The 20,607-nt window shown below is 33.3% G+C and overlaps 1 protein-coding gene and 1 non-coding gene across 2 annotated transcripts; both read left to right on the top strand.

Annotated features, from left to right (window-relative positions):
- The first annotated feature begins 7,354 nt into the window (after positions 1–7,354).
- Positions 7,355–11,936, top strand: LOC131854519 (uncharacterized). The gene is made up of 3 exons (XM_059205645.1): positions 7,355–8,461; positions 8,646–10,337; positions 11,874–11,936. The coding sequence occupies exons 1-3, from the start codon at positions 7,355–7,357 to the stop codon at positions 11,934–11,936; spliced, it is 2,862 nt and encodes a 953-aa protein (XP_059061628.1).
- A 1,863-nt stretch (positions 11,937–13,799) lies between these two features.
- On the top strand, positions 13,800–13,871 carry Trnap-agg (transfer RNA proline (anticodon AGG)). Its single transcript has one exon. It is a non-coding gene; the product is annotated as a tRNA-Pro (tRNA).
- Positions 13,872–20,607: the final 6,736 nt, after the last annotated feature.

The following is a 20,607-nucleotide window of genomic DNA, read 5'->3' as shown; positions in this document are numbered from 1 at the left end:
TACTATAAAGTATATACTTAGGATAGGCATATTGTCACTAATGTCGTATCGTCCGTTACAGTAGATCGTATATATATATGTAGAGCAATTATCACATGTATCATCTGTATTATGGATAAAGTCAACTTAAAATATATATATTTTAGTTTATTTATTGTAACTTATCTGATCTTTCCAAAAAATTTTACTATACACGATATAATATTATACTTACCAGTGATAGAGATAGATATATATTATAGATAGATAGATAGATATTATATCCAATGTACCAGAACAACCGACGAGGTAAATAATATAATACTTTTTAAGAAAGGATTCAAAAATATAAACGATCGGCGACGATATACTTCAAACTTTCTTATTCTCTAAACAAGAACGGGCACCGCTTTCCTTAAATAGGTCAATCACTTTTCTCCGGCCATACAGTTGTGTAAACAAGCCGAGTACGTGCGGACCACGGTTCGAATCCTACGGGAGAATTGTTGAGTTATTCCTTTGTTGTTTGCGTCCCTCAATAGAACCCTATATTGTTTTCATCTTAACGATAGATAGCATCCATAATTATTCTCTTTGTTTGTATATTTGGGTGTTAAATGCTTATCTTGATACCATTTTAATTTACTATAAAGATTCTAAATAATTAATTGAATGACATAAAGTATGATTCAATTTTATATGCTTTGTTTAAATTTCAGATATATAAGGTGATTTAATATAACCATTTCTATGATCTATATATGGTCAACTTACTATGCTTGTGGTTTCATCTGCATAAAAATTTATAGCTTATATTATTTATTTATTTATTTATACTTTTGCACACAAAAATGTATACATGGCGGACTTAATGCCTGGTGGCATTCTCTACCAGTTAACCAATTATTCTGTATAGTCACACTATATGATAAAGTTTAATTAAAATCAATTCAGTAGTTTTTCCGTGAAAGAGTAACAAACATCCATCCACTCACAGATAAACACACACACACAGATAAATTTTAAAACGTTTATAATAGACTAGTTAGTTTGAAACTAGATAAGTAGGTACAGTTTTTTCTTTAATGTTAAAATCGTGATACGAAACGTCTACACAAAAAATATTTGAACTTAGAAGTCTAAATTTAAAGATGACGTACTTGTTATTTGTTGAACCCAAACTAAACTGACCTTCTAGAATAGCAGATCTAGACTCTATAATCTAGAATCTTAGATCTACTAAGGTCTAAATATATTAGTGATATAACCTACAATAGATAGATACAAACACTTCTAGCGTTATTAATTAAATAAATTACTACGTCTAATAAAAATAAAGAAATTCGGCACGACAAACACAAAGGGACTACCCATTCAAGAGTATGATGCATGGAGCTAAGCCACTCGACAACATATATGGGTAATATAAGGAAACGCGACCCATGTCAGCTGTTGGTTGGAGAGACCCAGTTTAACCCTACGTGAAAGCAGGGTATATAAAAATAAATCCGATCTCTATTAAAATACTAGCTCGTGCCGAAAATTTAGGGTGCGTATAATTTGAATCTGTTTAGTAAGCTCTAAATTTTTGTATCGTAATTAAAACGTCCGATATCCGTATATTGATTAATTTGTAATTGGAAAACAAGCTGACGACTTACCTGATGGTAAGTGAAACTTTGGCCTACGTATTTTTGTATTTGCTGGTGTTACATGTATCCCTCATGCTATTTTGGAGGTTTAAGATATCCTACAGAACGAATAGGTTAAGATATACTATGCTTTAATTCATTGGGTAAGAGTAATAATTAGGTGTTCAATAATAGATTCATTAAAAACTCTTTATATCTCTTACTTGGACATATAGACACATGTGACTACGTAATTAATACATACATTATAATTCTTTTTGTCATCTATTATTTTAATAAGTATCAAATGCATTTCCGTATTTTAATGTAATATGAAAGTCTATGCGAATAAATTCGCAAACCATCATTGCTTATGAATAAAATGGTATATTTTAGATTCCACTGAGAGACGTATAAAACATATTTGTAAAGTTATGTTCGATTTTCCTTATCAATTGATTGAATTTCCATTTGAAATTTGCATGCATATAGCCTGGTGTTGTTGGTATGAGTTATATATTTTTATATGGTTTATTGCGGTTAAGAGTTTTTAATAACTCATTCGAGGAAAGCTGTATGAAATAACTTTGACGAAAGTTATTAGCGGTATATTCGAGTCGATCGATTTTTAAATAGATAGGAATGGTATATCCACATATTTTTACCCCCACAAATTTCCTATTTTTATTACATTTTAACAAAATTTACCTCTCAAAAGAGTATCTATAGTAGCATATTATCTATAGTTTATTGAAATATTGAGAAAATAGAAATGTTTTCTCAATGTTTCTATAATATTTCCCTATTTATGGGAAATTGTAGCAAAATGAAAGTATGTAACGGGAAACATGATATCAAACAATTTCTCAGAATACTTGTTCAATACAAGCAATATAATAACTGCGTAGAGGGAAGCAACATCTCTACAATAAGTTAAAGACGCCCCATATTCCCGTCTACAGGTAAAGTAGTATTGTAAAATCCTTCACATGAAATAGTATTATAACCTATACACTATAATATTCATTATAATATAATATATAGGCAAAATATCTAACACTACTAGTAATGTAATAAAAAGTTATTATTATGATTGGTATATTGAAGGATATAGAACTATCCTAGTCTATAAAATCTAGCTAATTTAAAAATAAATAAAATATAATCACAACAACTGTGGTGATCAGTCGTTGTGATTGTTTTGTATGTACAGCAAATATACCATATTTTAAAAATCAAACATGAGACGGTCTTCTATCGGGAAACTGCATGAAGTACTTGAATGCCTCTACCTTTGTCTCACCTTTTTATGACCTCAAGCAGCTTTGCAAGCTATATTCAAGTTTAAAAGTTAAGATATGGCATACAGCATTATATGAGATGTTATCTGATATATTGCAGTTAAAATAAGTACGGAGGCACGATATAGTCCTTAGAAGTGAAAACGCATGCACACTTTCTATCAATCGTCAGCATGTAAGTTTCAGTTACATAAAAAAAGGGAAATATTATATGATAGTAATTTATAATATATAATATACAATACTCTATTATTCTGACTTTCTTTCCTAATCCTCGTATATTTGTATTAAACATAACAATTAATTTAATTCGCTCAATCAATTCCCCCTTCTCCTTTCTCCTTCCGAATTCTGTTATTACACAGTTTTCTACTGGATTCTGGGCATTTCCAAAATCACTCTCAGCTAGATAAATAGACTATCACAGATTTCTTCTGCAATTTGTAGTCTATAACATTTTATTCTTCAGCTGATAAACTAGTTGCTCAATATAATTTGTTGGCGAATGTCATATTGACGCTTAGTATCGTAAGTCCTTTGGGAAATCTAACGGCCAGGCGCTTTCATGACCCGGATGCAGATGTAGGCGAATTTCGCAAATCTTATGAATGGAGCCCACGTACTTTGTTGTGCTGTCTCTGTAAAAAAGGCATACGTGATCCATGTTTAAACTAGTGTAGAATGAGAAAATATATACTTGAAATACAGCTTGCTTAAATCTTTGCATATTTAAGGTGTTTAATTTTATTAAATTTAAGTCACTAGATTGTTCCACAAATGATTCCTTCACTTAAACTTATTTATCACTAAATTACACGCAGATGGCAAAATAATTATAAATTAATATGAAAATAAGCAAGACTTCAAGTAACACATATTAAACGTAATAAGAGGGGGGAAATGTAAAAGTTATTATCATTAATATCCACACGAACGCCCAATTGTTACGTATAAGCACATCATCATCATCATCATCATCGTAGCCCGGAAGACGTCCACTGCTGGACATAGGCCTCCCCCAAAGATCTCCACGACGATCGGTCCTGCGCTGCTCGCATCCAATGCCTTCCAGCGATCTTGACCAGATCGTTGATCCACCTTGCCTTCCCACGCTGCGTCTTCCGGTCCGTGGTCGCCACTCGAGGACTTTACTGCCCCAACGGCCATCTGTCATATATAAGCACACGCACACTGATTTGATGTTCCACGGAGATTAACAGAGCTGCCCAAGCAGCATCATGTTTCTTTTATATTGTGTGTACTCAACGATCTAACGGTCTTTTGAAAGAATTAAACATTTTTTATTTTCATTTTTAAATGATAGTTAGTTGATTTCTATACCTATACATATTTACCTGTTTTCTGGCATTTCGTAGGATAGCAATACATTATTTAGATCGTATGTTAACTTCAAATTCTTTTTCTTCTAATATACTCGTATGTAATAAGTAATACTAATAGGTACGTACGTAATACTCATACATAAGTAATGTAAAGCTCGCTTAGTATGATATATATAAATAAATGTAAACGTTTGTGGTAAATAAAATACCATGTATCTCATACATGTTGTAACACGTAATAATTTTGTACAGAAAATCACCTACTATAATATGATATCAATATAATTTTTTCTTCCAATTACATTTTTAAAACCGTAATAACTTGCAGCCTAGTTAAACTAGTTCAACAACAGGTTTATTTATTTACTGAGCTATTTTGTACGCGGTAACTATCGTATCACAGCGCTCGTTTAAGCTTGCACCTGAGTCTACGGGTATTATAAACTTATTTATAACTTATTGTAAGTACAAAAAGTGTTAAAAATTTTCAATAAGTAAAACTTTGAATATCATACGAGGATTTTACAGATTTTATAGAGGAATAATAGATGAACTTTTCTATAATATAAAATTTTACTAATAATTAAGGAATTTTAATAGACAAAAATATCTTAAAATCGAAATATCCATATTATACCATAACTTTTTCTCATAAATAGTAGCTAACTTATGAGGAGATCCACTTAGTTAATTATAGTAATAGTAACCTGATACCACAGTTAGCTAACAGACTTGGTTGAGGCTTTTGTATCAAGTATCCCTTCTTTTTAGGTGGATGGATTTTGTTCTGTTTCTAAAAAAGTTTTTTACAATACTAAAAAGAGCAGTGATATTATCTCCAACATGGAGGTAATCATAAAACATAGAGCTAAGCAGAATAATCATAAAATCAAGCTGCATTGAAGTAACTAGTTTCATTTCTCCGCATACATGTTTGATACTGACTTCTATCTAACGATGGACAACTTTATTACCATTTGGACCTTTTCCAATAAGGATCACCATATTATTCCAGGATGTCGTCTGACCGTCGGGTGTTTTATTATCCTATTTAATCCTACATCTGGAGTCTCGAAATGTTAGGTTATGAAGGAAGCGACCACACGTATTACTGTTGGCCGGCCAGTCCTTACTTTCAATTAATCTTTGCTATATGTTTGCGCCTGTATACCTATTTTCCTTTCCTAACGTCCTCTCCACATCTATCTCTTTCCTTGGCAAGGAATCTGAAAAGGACAGAGATGTTTCGCTCGAGCCCGATCGGCGAGACTCGGGCTGTCGCGCACGTAGTCATTCGGAGATCGTTGAACGGTGGCTATCATAGTTTTTTCATCCGCATTAAAATTAGTATTTTGGACAATATATAAACTGATTTTGTATATTTTTGCATATAGACAATATTTGTGTGTTGTGAAGTGTCATAGTGTGCTGGTGCAGCATCGTACAAGAACGAAAGGACGGCCGGCCTCCGGGAAGACATCGAGTAATCCAGGTACCTTGCCTCCTTTCATCCTAAAAATCAAATATACAGTCCACTTTCCACTTTCCATTTTTCATTTGCGCATTTTAAACACCATTTTTTGGCCACTTCGGCCGGATATTATATAGCCATTTGGTTCTTTCTGCTGCACCCCGCAATTAGTAGTATAATTCAAATAAGCATAATAGGTAGGTACTTCACGCATACCGCGTTATAGCCATCATAAAATCACTTCGAGTTATTCCATTTCGCATCAGTTTGTTACGTATGCATTTATGAATAGTTCAATTATCGCGTATTAGTTGTAGGTAGTTATAAAACTACTACTTGTATTACAATAGAACAATCTCGAATTTTGTTACGCATTTGTTAATTTTAATAGTAGGTATATAGTAATTATAGCAAAATGTCGTTATCCGACTTAGAAATTAAATTAAACAATTTGATCTCAAGAAGGTCAGCTTATTTCGAGCGGGTTCAAAGTATTTATAATTCTGCAAAAAATTTAGTTGACGATGTTTCTATTGAATTGTTTTTATCAAAAGTTGAATCGTTGGATTCTATACGGAACGACTATTTAAGTACGTTGGAATCTATAAACGCTATAGAAACAAGGTTGAAACCTAATCATCAGCCCAGCCATCAGGCTTGGCTGGCATTTGAAGATTTGTATTGTTATATAAAAAGACAGATTACAAAGTTGAATCTGTCACACGATTCTAAACCTAATATATCAGCATCTGAGCCGATTAAGAGTTCTAGACCAAAATTACCAGCCCTCCAAATTCCTGAATTTTCAGGAGATGTGACAGTTTGGAATTTATTTCATTCTACTTTCTTGTCAGCAGTACATAATAACGACTCACTTACTGATTTGGAAAAATTGCATTATCTGTTAGGTAAACTCACGGGGCAGGCTAGGTCTGTATGCGCAGGCTTAACTCCGTGCGCATCCAATTATAGTATTATTTACGAGACATTGGTTAATAGATATGAAGATCTGCGGTTTCAAGCAACAACTTATTTGGATAATATTTTTAACTTAAAACCTATGTCTAGTACAACCGCTGAAAGTCTAGAATCATTCGTTGATAAGTTCGCATCATCTGTTGCGGCCTTAAAAAACCTAAAATTGGATAATTTAGCAGAATTTGTATTTTTATACCTCGCATTAAAACGTTTAGACCCAGATATAGTTCGTTTGTTCGATATGGAATACCGCGGTTCTGTGATACCCAGTTTCGATAGCTTAGTTACATTTTTACGTGAACAAATTAAAATATTGCACAGAACTCCTTTGTAAAATTACATCAAAATAAGTCCGAGCGTGTCGTTCCCAGAATAACTAAACAGACACACACGTATTCTAGTACAACACAGTGTACACGGGCGAATGTAAACAATAATAATATGGTCAAACAGTTTTGTTCTTTATGCAATTCGTCAGTGCCACATGATAATTTGTATAAATGTGCCGCTTTTTGTAATATGTCCCCATACGATCGATATTTATTTGTTAGAGGTCATAGTTACTGTCTAAATTGTTTGAGTAGTAAACATAAAATAGCAAATTGTAATTCTGGTATTAATTGTAAGGTGTGTAATAGAAAACATCATTCGATGTTGCATTTCGTTAGTAACACCGGCAGGCCGTATGCACAAAACGGCCGCGACCGGTCGCCCGCCGCACCCGCCGCCGCGCCACTCGCGCCGCTCGCCCCTGCCGCGCCGCCCGCGCCGCCCGCGCCTCTCTCGCCGTACGCGCCGCCGCGTCTCACTGATGCACCGCGCGCATCACATTATAACTCACAGATAGCGAATACTAGTAACGCGACGGCCGCGGACATTGCGTTATGCAGTACACAACTAGTTAACAAAACCACTCACAATACTATTTTGTTGGCGACCGCACGAGTTATTGTTTACGATGTTTATGGTAGGGAATGTTTGGTTCGCTGTTTATTAGATAACGCTTCGCAAAGTAATTTTATTACTAATAGTACATGTGAAAAATTGGGTTTATGTAACCGACGCAAGACAAATTTATTAGTAAAAGGTATCGGCGGTACGAATAAGGCTGTCGACACATTAGTAAATATTAAAATACACTCCCGATTTAATTGGAATATTTCGTACGAGTTAGATGCATTGGTAGTGGATAGGATTACGGAACGTTTGCCTAATATGACTGTAGATAGGTGCAAGTTGTCTGATTTTGACGTGTTACCATTGGCTGATGACACGTATAGCTGTCCAGGTGACATCGACATGTTATTGGGCGCATCATTGTTTCATCATTTATTGCTTACAAATAAAATTGAAGGTCAGTTAGGTTCTCCCTATGCTTGGGAAACCACGTTGGGATATATTGTTGTAGGACCCGCGCCTGCTACTTTTTGTAACAACACTGTAACGACGTGTTGTGCTATAGTATCGAATTCTCTGGACAATTTAATTAAAAGATTTTGGGATTTAGAGGAGATATACGTACCTCCTATTAAAAGTCCAGAAGATAACGCGTGCGAAAAATATTATAGTAGTACTACAAAACGCGACCCGATCAGTGGTAGGTATATTGTGGCTTTACCATTTTGTAAGGATCCGTCCACACTGGGCGATTCTTATCAGTTGGCTAAAAAACGATTTTTATGTTTGGAACGAAAATTAATTGCTTCACCCGCATTTAAATTAGCTTATGACGATGTCATTCTCGATTATATAGATAAGGTACATCTCACCCGCACCTACGTCGGCGTGTGAAGATAAATCGCTTTCATACGTTATACCGCATCATGGAGTGGTTCGTGAGGATAAGACGACCACTAAATTAAGAATTGTTTTAGACGCTAGCGCGAAAACTACTAGTTCCATTTCATTAAATGATATTTTGTTTTGTGGCGAAAATTTACAGGGTAATCTTTTTGATATAATAATTAATTTTCGGTTATTCGCGGTCGCACTGTCCGCAGACGTGCGACAAATGTTTTTGTGCATAGAGGTTCGTGAAGAGGACCGTAAATTTCAACGACTATTGTATCGTTTTTCACCCACCGATCCCATTGTTACCTATCAATTTAATCGTGTTTGCTTTGGTGTTAAATCTAGTCCGTTTCACGCATTGCGTACAATTAAACAGCTCGCTGAGGATGTTGGAGACTCCTTCCCGCATGCTAGGGATGTTTTAGAATTAGGGTTATACATGGACGACGTAGTCCATTCAGTCGACTCAGAGGAAGAAGGGGTAAAATTGTCCACTGAGATGATCGCATTTTTTAAAACAGCTGGTTTCGATTTAGTTAAGTGGACAAGTAATTCGCAAATAGTTCTTAACTCAATTCCTATTTCTCATAGACTCGCGGCGCTTAAGGAGTTTGATGAAACTGACACCCATAAAGTTTTAGGTTTATCTTGGTCGCCCCGCACAGATTTATTTCGCATTCAAATAAACCCGCCTAATGAGCAGTGCACTAAGCGCGCTATATTGTCATGCGTAGCTAGGTTATGGGATCTAATGGGTTTTTTGGGACCTGTGGTTTTATACGCAAAGTTACTTGTGAAACAATTATGGTTATTGAAGTGTGATTGGGATGACGCGCCGCCTGCATCGATAGTAAAACTATGGAGCCAGTACCGTAGTGAATTGCATTTATTAAATAAAATTAGTTTTCCGCGTCATGTTGATATAACGAGAGATAGCGTCGTTACTGTAGTAGGTTTTGCTGATGCCAGCGAAAAGGCATACGGAGCAGTAGTTTATTTGCATGTTAGTAATAATGGAATTAATAGCGTTCACTTGATGTGTTCAAAATCTAGGGTTTCGCCTACCAAAACGGTATCTTTGGCACGGCTAGAGCTGTGCGCCGCATTAGTACTCGCAAAACTCATTAGAATTGTGTGTGACACTTGTAGTAAGCGTCTCACTATTAGCAATGTTATCGCATTTTCTGACTCAACTGTGACACTTTGTTGGATTTATTCGTCGCCCCATAGATGGGATACTTTTGTTGGCAATCGCGTATCTCAGTTGCAGTCTTATTTAGCACCAGATAGTTTCCGTCATGTTTCGGGTATAGACAATCCTGCTGACTGTCTATCGCGCGGATTGACACCCGCACAAATTATCGATCATCCGTTGTGGTTCCATGGTCCACCCTGGTTATCGTCGAGCCCTAGCGAGTGGAAGATAGCGGAGTTCAATCCCACTAGTATATCGAATCCTCCCGAGGAAAAAACGCAAGCATTATTAGTTTCTGAAATCGAACCTAGTTTAATTTTGTTAAAATTAGCAGATCAGTTCTCGTCGTGGTGTAAATTGTTAAGATGTATTGTTTATATTTGTCGTTTTGTTAGACTGCTCCCGCATCGCAAATACATTACCGCATTTGATTTACGCTTCGCGGAGTATAAATTAATTAGGCAATTGCAGAAGTTTCACTTTTCGCATGAAATTAAAGCTATGCAATCTGGTAAACATTGTAGTATCGCATTTCGTAGACTGAAACCATTTTTAGAAAATGGTATTGTACTTGTTGGTGGACGTCTTCAGAACTCTGATTTGAGTTATCAAAAACAACACCCTATAGTACTACCGCGTAACGGTCATGTAATGAATTTATTAATCGATTACTTTCACAAAATTCACTGCCACGCTGGCCCTGATTTGTTGATGTCAATTCTTAGAGACAATTATTGGATATTTTCGGCCCGTATCATTATTCGTAGTCGAATACATAAGTGTAACCGTTGCTTTAGATTGCGCCCTAAACAAGTTTTCCCGAAATGTCAAATCATCCCGCTTGTCGTGTAACGCCATCCGTTAAAGCATTTATTCATACCGGTACAGATTTTGCTGGTCCAATAAAGGTAACACCGCACCGTGGCCGTGGCATACGTGCGCGTAAAGCGTATATTTGTTTATTTGTGTGTCTAACCACTAGGGCTATTCACATTGAGTTGGCTTCTGACTTAAGCGCAGCTTGTTTTCTATTGGCGTTTAAGCGTTTCTTATCTCGTCGCGGACCAGTAACGCATTTGTATTCGGACAACGGGACGAACTTTATAGGAGCTAGAGGATATTTAGATGAATTGCATAAACTTTTAGTTTCAAAATATTTTAATTCAGAATTTTCGCACGTCTTAGCTGAAAATCGCATTGAATGGCATCTTAATCCCCCAGCGGCCCACATTTCGGTGGGAACTGGGAATCTAATATCAAGAGTCTGAAGAGTCACCTATATAAAGTAGTAGGAGATCAGATTCTCACTTTTGAGGAGCTTAGCACTGTTCTCACGCAAGTGGAAGCAGTAATGAATAGTCGACCATTGTGTCGCACGTTAACATCGGATCCATCCGAACCGCTTGCTTTTAACGCCGGCCCATTTCTTGACATCAACACCATTGAAATATTTGCCTGCACCAACTCTTGGTGGTAATGAAATTGATCTTAATCAACGTCATTCATTACTTACCAAATTAGTACAGTCATTTTGGTCTCGGTGGAGACGTTCATATTTGCATACATTGACAACGCGTCAGAAATGGAATACTCCGTCGAATCCCATAGCAGTGGGCAATGTTGTAATAATTATTATAGATAACGCACCTCCTCTTCATTGGCCTTTGGGTATCATTGAAGAAATTTTTCCCGCGAAAGATGACATTATTAGAATAGCTAGAGTCCGAACTTCATCTGGCTCGTATCTACGACCAGTAGTTCGTCTGTGCCCACTTCCTAATCAGTAAATAGTAAATATAGTTAAGCTCCGTTCTCTTGTTAAATATATTATTAGTTTGGTTAGTATCCTACATTTTAGTTAGTTTGTTTTGCATTTGCTTTTTTTTTTGAAGGGATCCTTCAAGTGGGGGGGGATGTTTGCGCCTGTATACCTATTTTCCTTTCCTAACGTCCTCTCCACATCTATCTCTTTCCTTGGCAAGGAATCTGAAAAGGACAGAGATGTTTCGCTCGAGCCCGATCGGCGAGACTCGGGCTGTCGCGCACGTAGTCATTCGGAGATCGTTGAACGGTGGCTATCATAGTTTTTTCATCCGCATTAAAATTAGTATTTTGGACAATATATAAACTGATTTTGTATATTTTTGCATATAGACAATATTTGTGTGTTGTGAAGTGTCATAGTGTGCTGGTGCAGCATCGTACAAGAACGAAAGGACGGCCGGCCTCCGGGAAGACATCGAGTAATCCAGGTACCTTGCCTCCTTTCATCCTAAAAATCAAATATACAGTCCACTTTCCACTTTCCATTTTTCATTTGCGCATTTTAAACACCACTATATATAACTAACGAACGGTAACAGATGGCTGTATATAACTTGAATTTGCCTCTCATAGAATTCACTATTTAAATAAATTATGTATTCGAACTGTTAATACTTTAATTGAAAATTATATTTTAATTAGGCAATATATTAAATTATCATATCCATAATATACATTATTTTTAAAAGACACGTCTATAAGTATATGGTTAATAAATAAATACATAGCATAGTAAAATTTAAGGATTGTTTGACACTCAATTTACGCAGTGTTAGCGACAAATTAGTGTATAAATTTATCAATAATTTGTTGATACGGACAACAAATTATCCATCAAGTCTAGGAAGACTTGGTAACACAAAACTGACTAATTCGTATTTCGGCGCTTCTTCCATCATTCGGCCATTCCTCAAGTTCAGTCTTTTGGGTCAATATCCTACTAAGATTTTACGCTTATTCCACCAACCTAGTTATAGTGTGCCCGTTAAACGAGGTGCTTGGGGCGAGGTTATACCAACAAAATATTTAGATAGGTATCTACCCTAATATTAGTGTAAGAAAACATACCTACACCATCGTTAACTATACTAACTTTTCTGTCATATATTATATTTTGAATACGTAGAGTTGCGCTATCATGCGCAATGATATCTGTGAATTTTAACAGGCAAGCAAGTAGAAATAGAATTTTACTTTTCGTGTAACTTCAGTATCAAGAAACTTTTAATAAGATATGTTTTGAACACTTCATTACATTGTAATTATTCGCAGAACAGTAACTTTATTTATTATGCATAAATACATTATTGTATCTATATCTGTAATAAATTATATATAAATAGTTACTTTGATGAACTCTTCTTTAAGAATTCCGGTGGCAGCAGTATTATACTTTTGACAACAATTGGTTGGGTAGATATTACTACCATTCAACGTTGGTGCTCTACCTATACGATATGTACGTCCCAGTTCAGTCTTTTGGGTTAATATTGTACTAAGATTTTACGCTTTATTTCACCAAGCCAGTTACGGGTGCGGTAAACGAGACGCTTTACTGCAAGGGTATACGGTGGTATGAATTATCTATAAAATAACACAGAAGGTCAGTTTATTGTTTTGTTAAATGGACTAGTAGATTATATGAGTCATAAGGCCTTAGTTAAATTAAATATAAAGTAGAAAATAGTTCAGTATAGAGTAAATTCTTATTTTCATTTATATTACAGTATATTATGTCATACACTTGACAGTGGTTTCGAGCCTAATTTATACATTTGTATTCATAAGTGAAATGAATCCATAAATTGGATAATATCCATAGCTGTTTTGGTTTAGGACTACATTGCGCTGTATAACACACACATATCTGTATACGGTTCTAATATACATATTGAACCGAAACATTCTGAATTTCCATTACTTAGTAAAATACAAACCAATATTTAGAACAATAGACCACCACATCGGCAACTAAAAATATGTATAAAAAGAAACTTGAATTGAAGTGGGAATCTAATTGAATCAAAAGTGATGGGTTCGAATCCTGTCAGATCAAGATTTAACACTGCTGGTACTAGGAGCAGTATAAGTATTTAATGTGATGCCAGTATTTGTCTATAGCCAACAAATATATTTTATCTATATGGGATTATCTATATTACAGGTGAAGAGATAATACTTTGTCTGTAACAAATAAGCCTATATCTTGTCCTACTAATATTAATTTATTACCTCTAAGATACGTGTAAGTAATATAAATATCATTATTTTAAAGTACTATGTAGTGGCTCGTTGGTCTAGGGGTATGATTTTCGCTTAGGGTGCGAGAGGTCCCGGGTTCAAATCCCGGACGAGCCCAATTTCTTTTGTTACATTTATATTTTAATTAAAATTTTATACACACGGTATTATTATTATTAATTTAACTCTTACATATAAAATAAATGAAATAATATGCATATTTAACGCTAAGATATGTAAGTATTTCTTAATATCTCAAACGTTGACTAATAAAAAATGCATGACAATAAATCAATAAATGGGAATCGAATTCACATGCATATCCCTCAGTATGACATAACCTAAGAAAAAAAAATCACCTTGTGGCATGCATAAAGTGATTGATAATAATTTATTTTGTAAAGAAATTTTAATTAAATACATAAAAACTGTCTTTACATCAGTAAATTTTTCCTTCCATATAAAATATTGCAAATCCTATAATCCTTATCTCAATAATAATATTATAAGTTATCTATGTTGATCTGTATGTTTGTTACCTTTTACGACTCAGTAGATCTTAATAAAATTTGACCCGAATATAGATGTATGACGAATGTATCACGAAGACGGATAGGCTAAGTATTATCTAAAAAAAGCAGACAAACTCTCAATGTTTGTCCAAAATAATTTGTATATAAAATAATTAAATTTGTTTAAATTAAATTCTGTAATACTTTAAATGATTATTGTGTCTTGTTTCACATTCCACTTCAAAATAGAAATTAATTATGTTCAAAGAATCTTCGTGTTTTTAAAAGATACAAATATTAATACAAATTGTAAAGTACAATTGGACAACGAATGTAATGGAAATGGAATAAAAAGTAACAGCTGCTCGAATTGGCAGGCTCAAAAAAACGTTTCCTCTATCAGTTTTCCTTCGAATGAACCTCTAAACTCGTCTAATCAAGAAAATGGCTCAGAATATAAAGCATTGTTTTTTTATATCTTCCCCTTTCAACGACTACTCGTACTACCAAATAAGCAAAAAAAATAAAATTAAATACGAAGAAGTGTTTTTACGTATAGAATGAAGCAGTTAGGTATACAACGGTCTAAAAATAATTAAATTTATTTTGACTTCTTGTGTTTTCATACTTCTGTGTATAATAGCTGGAGTTATAAACAAATAGACGGCCCACCTTAATTGGCAACCAACACCTGTGTGATATTAATGGCATTACAGATATCGCGTCATCATAATTATTATTTCAATAAATACAACATAATTATACACAAAATAAATATAACTCCTAACATTTTGATGTGGCAAAACTTCACAATAAATTATATTATTAGTATCAATTATTATTGACATATGATTAATATATGCTCGACTTGAAAAGTTCCTCCTTTTTGATGTCAGTTAAGAATTAGCACTAAACCTTAACAGTCTATCTTAACAATGTAATATAAGATACAGAACTTTACACATGAATTCAGTAAAGGTCAAATTAGAACTCATGTTCGGGCTCTTAACATTTTCGCCAAACGTGTACACATGGTAGTTGTAATTAGTATGTGAGATACAATACAAAAACTCGTAACGTGTCAACGGCCATTTCCGTCCCAAACTCCCTCGAAGTATTTGGAAAGGTCATGACTCGACAATTGCATTTGGCATCTCTCCAATAAAAGACAGTTAATAGCTTGTACGTACAAGGCGGTTGCCCCGAAACTCACAAGCAAAATAAATTTCAGGCCATATCATCTATTAGTCGTTACTTACGGGTCATATATTGGAAAATATGTTTATTTCTAATATTTATTTAAATTTATTCAAATATATTTACATGTTTTCCAGACGTCTCGTGAATGGTTATTTTCCTAAATTACATTGATTTCATATTACGTTAAGACTATTATAAGTTTGAGACTTTGTCTACTTTCATGTGTGGTTTTGATTACCATAGAAATCAATTTAAGTTTACATTATATTTGAAGCCTGTATTTATTTTATTTAAATCGAATAATCTATTCATAGAATTATACTGAGTTATTTTGCCTGTCTCAGAAAGTCAAGAGTAGTCCTCGAGGAATTTACAGTAATAAGAATATAGCAGTATAATTCAGTCGCCAAGCAATTTTCAAAATAAATACATTAACTTTATTTACAATCAGAATAAAATAGAAAGATAACATTAATAATAGTGAGATCGGACCTGAGTCTAAAAGTGAAGTTATCTCCTGGATACTCCTGGTACGTATTGTTGAGCAAGAAAGATCAACCAAAGGTTTTCACGCAGTATTTGTCCTTACACGGTAAGATAAACATAAATATATTATTATGTCAATAACACGTTACTACCTTGCTTTTAAATAATATTCTATTTGTGGTACATAAACTGTTACAATTATAATAACAAATAGCATTGAAAATTATTTATGCAAATAAACTTGTATATAAGTACTTTTGAATAATAATACTTATTTAAAAAATATACAAACATGATAACTAAAGTTGTTATATTCCATCTAGCATCTTCTAATAATGAAAACATATGGCAGTAACATACATAAACACACCCGGAGTTGTGTGAATTGAATTGTTTTGTCTAACGGTACTCCAGTAGGGGGTTGAGATACGCTTCCCGCCTCACGACAATCATTATTTGATACGAACGATGTTTTATCCATAATACTGCTTTATAGGTTTTGTAGGATAATATATGAAGGTATAGCTTGGAGTTACATAGCTCCTAAGTTTATGGGCCTTCTGGTCTTTATTGTTCTTCTTGATTAAATTCCTGCATGACACAATTAATCTTTTAAGACAAATTTATAGTCATTATTTAATATGTTTGTTTTCTATATGTTCGTAATAATATTTAATATAAATCAACGCTTATAAATTTAGTGATTACCTAACAGTTGATGTGTGATAACAGATAGTATCTATGAAGTACTACGGATAATATGTGACACAAGTTATAGATACAACTCTTACATTACCATTTTGAAGAACTAAGTTACCATGCCACCATGTTCTGTAATTTCACTGCCTTGTTTCATTCTTCAACTGAAACGTAGTTTACAAATAGTGTTGCCAGGTGTCCCGATTTTCAGGACAGACTCCTGAAAATCGGGACACCTGGCAACACTATTTGTAAACTACGTTACGGGACGCGTCCCTATTTACACTTCGGGACGCTAAATGTCTGATTAAGACTAGATAAGACTAAAGACTTGTTATGTAAGATACTGTCTACTATCTAAGATACTGTCCCAATCTGCAACTCTAAACCCCGATTTTTTGACCTCATGTACCGATTTAAAACAAATCGGACCTGGCAAAACTTACAAAGCACGCTGCATGGCTGAAATAGTTGAGAGTAAGTGTTTTTACAACGTCTACCATACTTAAAAGTTCAATTCGTTTATTCATTAGAAACTCTTTAAAAATAACCTGTACATAAAACATGACACTAAAAGAAATGTTATTTGTTTTTCACACCGTTTTCATGTTGTTTCGCTTTGTTACATGCAGTGTTAACAAACTTATGTCTTAGGAAAACTCACACGCTTTTTTCACTTTTTGCGGTATGTTACGGGCTTTCACTATAGTAACTAGTATAGTTATATGTTACATTACATTATATTACATTAAATTGTAATGTAACATATAACTATATATTATTACTGAGACAGGCTTTGTAAAAAGTAGTCATAGTCATGTAGTACACTAACAGTGACTGTGGTTTCACTCGCCTTAAATTTAAATAAAAAATATAGTCTATGCGTTACTCTGATCCATAAGCTATATTCCTGTAAAGTTCCATCAAAATTCGTTTAGTAGTTTTTGCGTAAAGAGTAACAAACAATAACAAAAATTAATTTATTAATAATTAGTGTTTACTTATTTACTAATAAATATAATAATCAAGTTACTTAAATAATAAGTAGGTACCTACGTATAAAAATCTAAAATACCTAATTATAAGGACTTCATGAGACTGAATAACATTACCAAAAGTCGCACAGCTATTTTAAATATAATTTATATTCAATTTCGTTCATAATTGGTACTAATTCGGTCTATATTAAAGGCTTGATAGGGCATTTGTAATGATGACTTGTTCTTTATCTCTATTACTAATTACTAATTGTATATATACCTTTTTAGGTCAACATCGCCTGGAAATGTCAGTAATCTCTATAATTTGTTGAGAATTATCTCATCTATTAATTTAGTTTATATACATACGTAGGAAATTTAATTAAATATGATTAACGCCTGATTGGATGTTTCCAACAGTATATATGTTTATATACTGTACAAAGTTTTGAGTTTCTGTTTCTTAAATTTGTAATACTAAACTTATTTTCACAATAAAACTTTATTTAAAACTAGCTGTTGCCCGCGACTTTGTCTGCGTTTCCGCCGTTTTTCGTAAAATAAGTAGTCTATATCTTTCCTCACGGTTCAGTGGTTTTGATGTGTTTTTTCTAACATTTCCCTTCAATGCTCTGCTCCTATTGATTGTAGCGTGATGAAAAGTATATCTGCCCAGGAGTATGAAGAATAATTGTAACAAGTTTCGTTAAAATGCGTCGAGTAGTTTTTGTTTCTATAACGAACATACAGATAAACAGACACAAAAATTTTACTGATTGCATTTTTGGGCATCAATATCGATCCCTAATCACACCCTGATAGTGATTTTGGAAATATATTTCATGTACAGAATTGACCTCTCTACAGATTTATTATAAGTATAGATTAACGATTATCACGCACGAAACTGATTTCGTATTAAGAAATATTTGGCAAAACTATTAGATCTAAAATTATACCATTGAAGTACGGTTTGATTGGCATGGAAGTTTTAAGATACTAACATGTGGTAAAAATTGTTACATCCGTTTCAACGATCATATTTCAATACCGAAGTGTAATAACACTTATTTTATTAAAAATCAATGTAAGTAACTACGACATTGTGAAACCATTACATGTTTTACCTGAACTTAAACGTGACAACAAAATTAAAATTAATAGTTTCTTAGCACCTGTGTTATTAAATTAGGCATAATTAATTAAACCGATCAAAGGGTTAACTGAAGGCTTTGATCACACGTACAAATATTAACAAATTTTAATGTCAAACAAAACTGGTGTTTACTCGTTTACAAACAGAAATTAATTTTCCACCAATAAACGCAATAATCAGATTTCAGTTAGTTCGTATTTGAATTTGGAACCCAACCGTACTGCCTCCTTCATCTGGTTGAGGCATATCACAATACTGTGTTTAGATTTGATACCAATATGATTTGAATTTCATGTACGATACTGTATATAATATTGATGTGTGTAATGTGTATACTCTTCAAGTTAGAAACGCAATATTAAGATTAAATTCATGATAATATTATATTATATCATATTTTCCTTTTAGGTAGCTAACAACTTATTAACAAGTGCAATTTGCTACTCAAAAATTTGATTACCAATCAATTACTAAAAAAATGTACCAATAAATATAACATCCCAGCATAAAAATGTTCACCTAATTACAAATATGAACTTTCTCCTTTTAACTGTATATATCAATTACAAAGTAATCTAAGTAATTTATTATAATGGGCAATTAGGTAATAAATACTAACGATTAAAAATAATATTTTAATAAAATAACAAGCAATTGTAATTTGCCGATTTAAGCGTCGGATACAAAACTAATTAATTAGAGTGAGTTTAATCCTCTGCCCTCAATACGAATATTCAATGTTTCCAATTTGCTAGATTGTTCAGAGTTTGAATCTCGGCGGTTCAAAGATAAATAGAACAAATTGTTTTGCAATTTCCATACGGATTTCTTACAGAACTGAAACTTTGCTATTTCGCGACATTTTGTATATTGTATTTAGAACTTTATTGTCTAGAGATAAGGTTCGCTGGCTATTGACAAACATCTATTAATAAATATACCACTGAATGAATCAATATTAAGCCCCGGAGTGATTGCTAAAATATTAATTTCTAATTGTCGCAATGATTCTTTACTTAATAAATGATCTCCGGTATAACATTGTACCAGAAATGCCATTTTGTTAAGGTTGGATAAAAATATCTCTGCATCCAAAAAAGTAACATAGAAATAAATATTTTTAATGATATACAAAATGTATTTTGTATTTGCTTAAATAAAATGTTTACTTTGTAGAAGTTGGATTTACTTATTTTACTAATTGTAAATAATTCTGGTACAGTGTTTTTTTTGTTTTAGACAACGTTTATATGTTCATAAATTTATATTTATGATTAATTTTTATTATTATTTTTTCATTATTTGATAAGATAATAAAGATTAATGAAAAATCTATATTTAGACTAGTACTTAACAATTAACATGTAATTTAATTAAGTGTTATAAACTAATATATATAATATAAATTATATTAATTGCTACAAATCTATTAAATATCCTCCACTCCTAGTAATGAGATTTTGACAGATATTTTGTAATAATAATGTAATGTAGGATATTCTTTACTATCATCATTATTTTTCCTGATTAGAATCAAACCCGAATTAACTGTAATGACGTTAACATGAGGAAAAAGATCTGAGACTCTATAGAGCAAATGTCGTTACTCTGAAATCTTACTGGTGCGGAGAGTATCAACTCATAGCATTTGTTTTTGTTTCGCTTTTTGTGTCTCATTTTCCTTCATGTATTACCAATTATATTGGCATTTTTCCAGAGGCTTCAAAAAATCTGTCGAATTTGCAGTGAGCAATTCTATAGTTGTTTACGTTTCATTATGAGTTAGGTACGTTATCAAAGTACTAGAAATAATAATATTG

This window comes from Achroia grisella, unplaced genomic scaffold (genome assembly GCF_030625045.1).
Source record: "Achroia grisella isolate CSIRO2021 unplaced genomic scaffold, CSIRO_AGI_Agris_v1 utg11952, whole genome shotgun sequence".
Taxonomy (NCBI): domain Eukaryota; kingdom Metazoa; phylum Arthropoda; class Insecta; order Lepidoptera; family Pyralidae; genus Achroia; species Achroia grisella.
Note: the sequence above shows the minus strand (reverse complement) of the source record. Positions and strands in the feature narration are given on the sequence as shown.

Coding starts and splice junctions, on each gene's coding strand:
- LOC131854519 (XM_059205645.1), top strand. CDS start 7,355: ATGTTGCATTTCGTTAGTAACACCGGCAGGCCGTATGCACAAAACGGC. Junction 8,462..8,645: donor TTCTCGATTATATAGATAAG/GTACATCTCACC, acceptor GAAAATTTACAG/GGTAATCTTTTTGATATAAT. Junction 10,338..11,873: donor TACTACCGCGTAACGGTCAT/GTAATGAATTTA, acceptor GAAGTGTCATAG/TGTGCTGGTGCAGCATCGTA.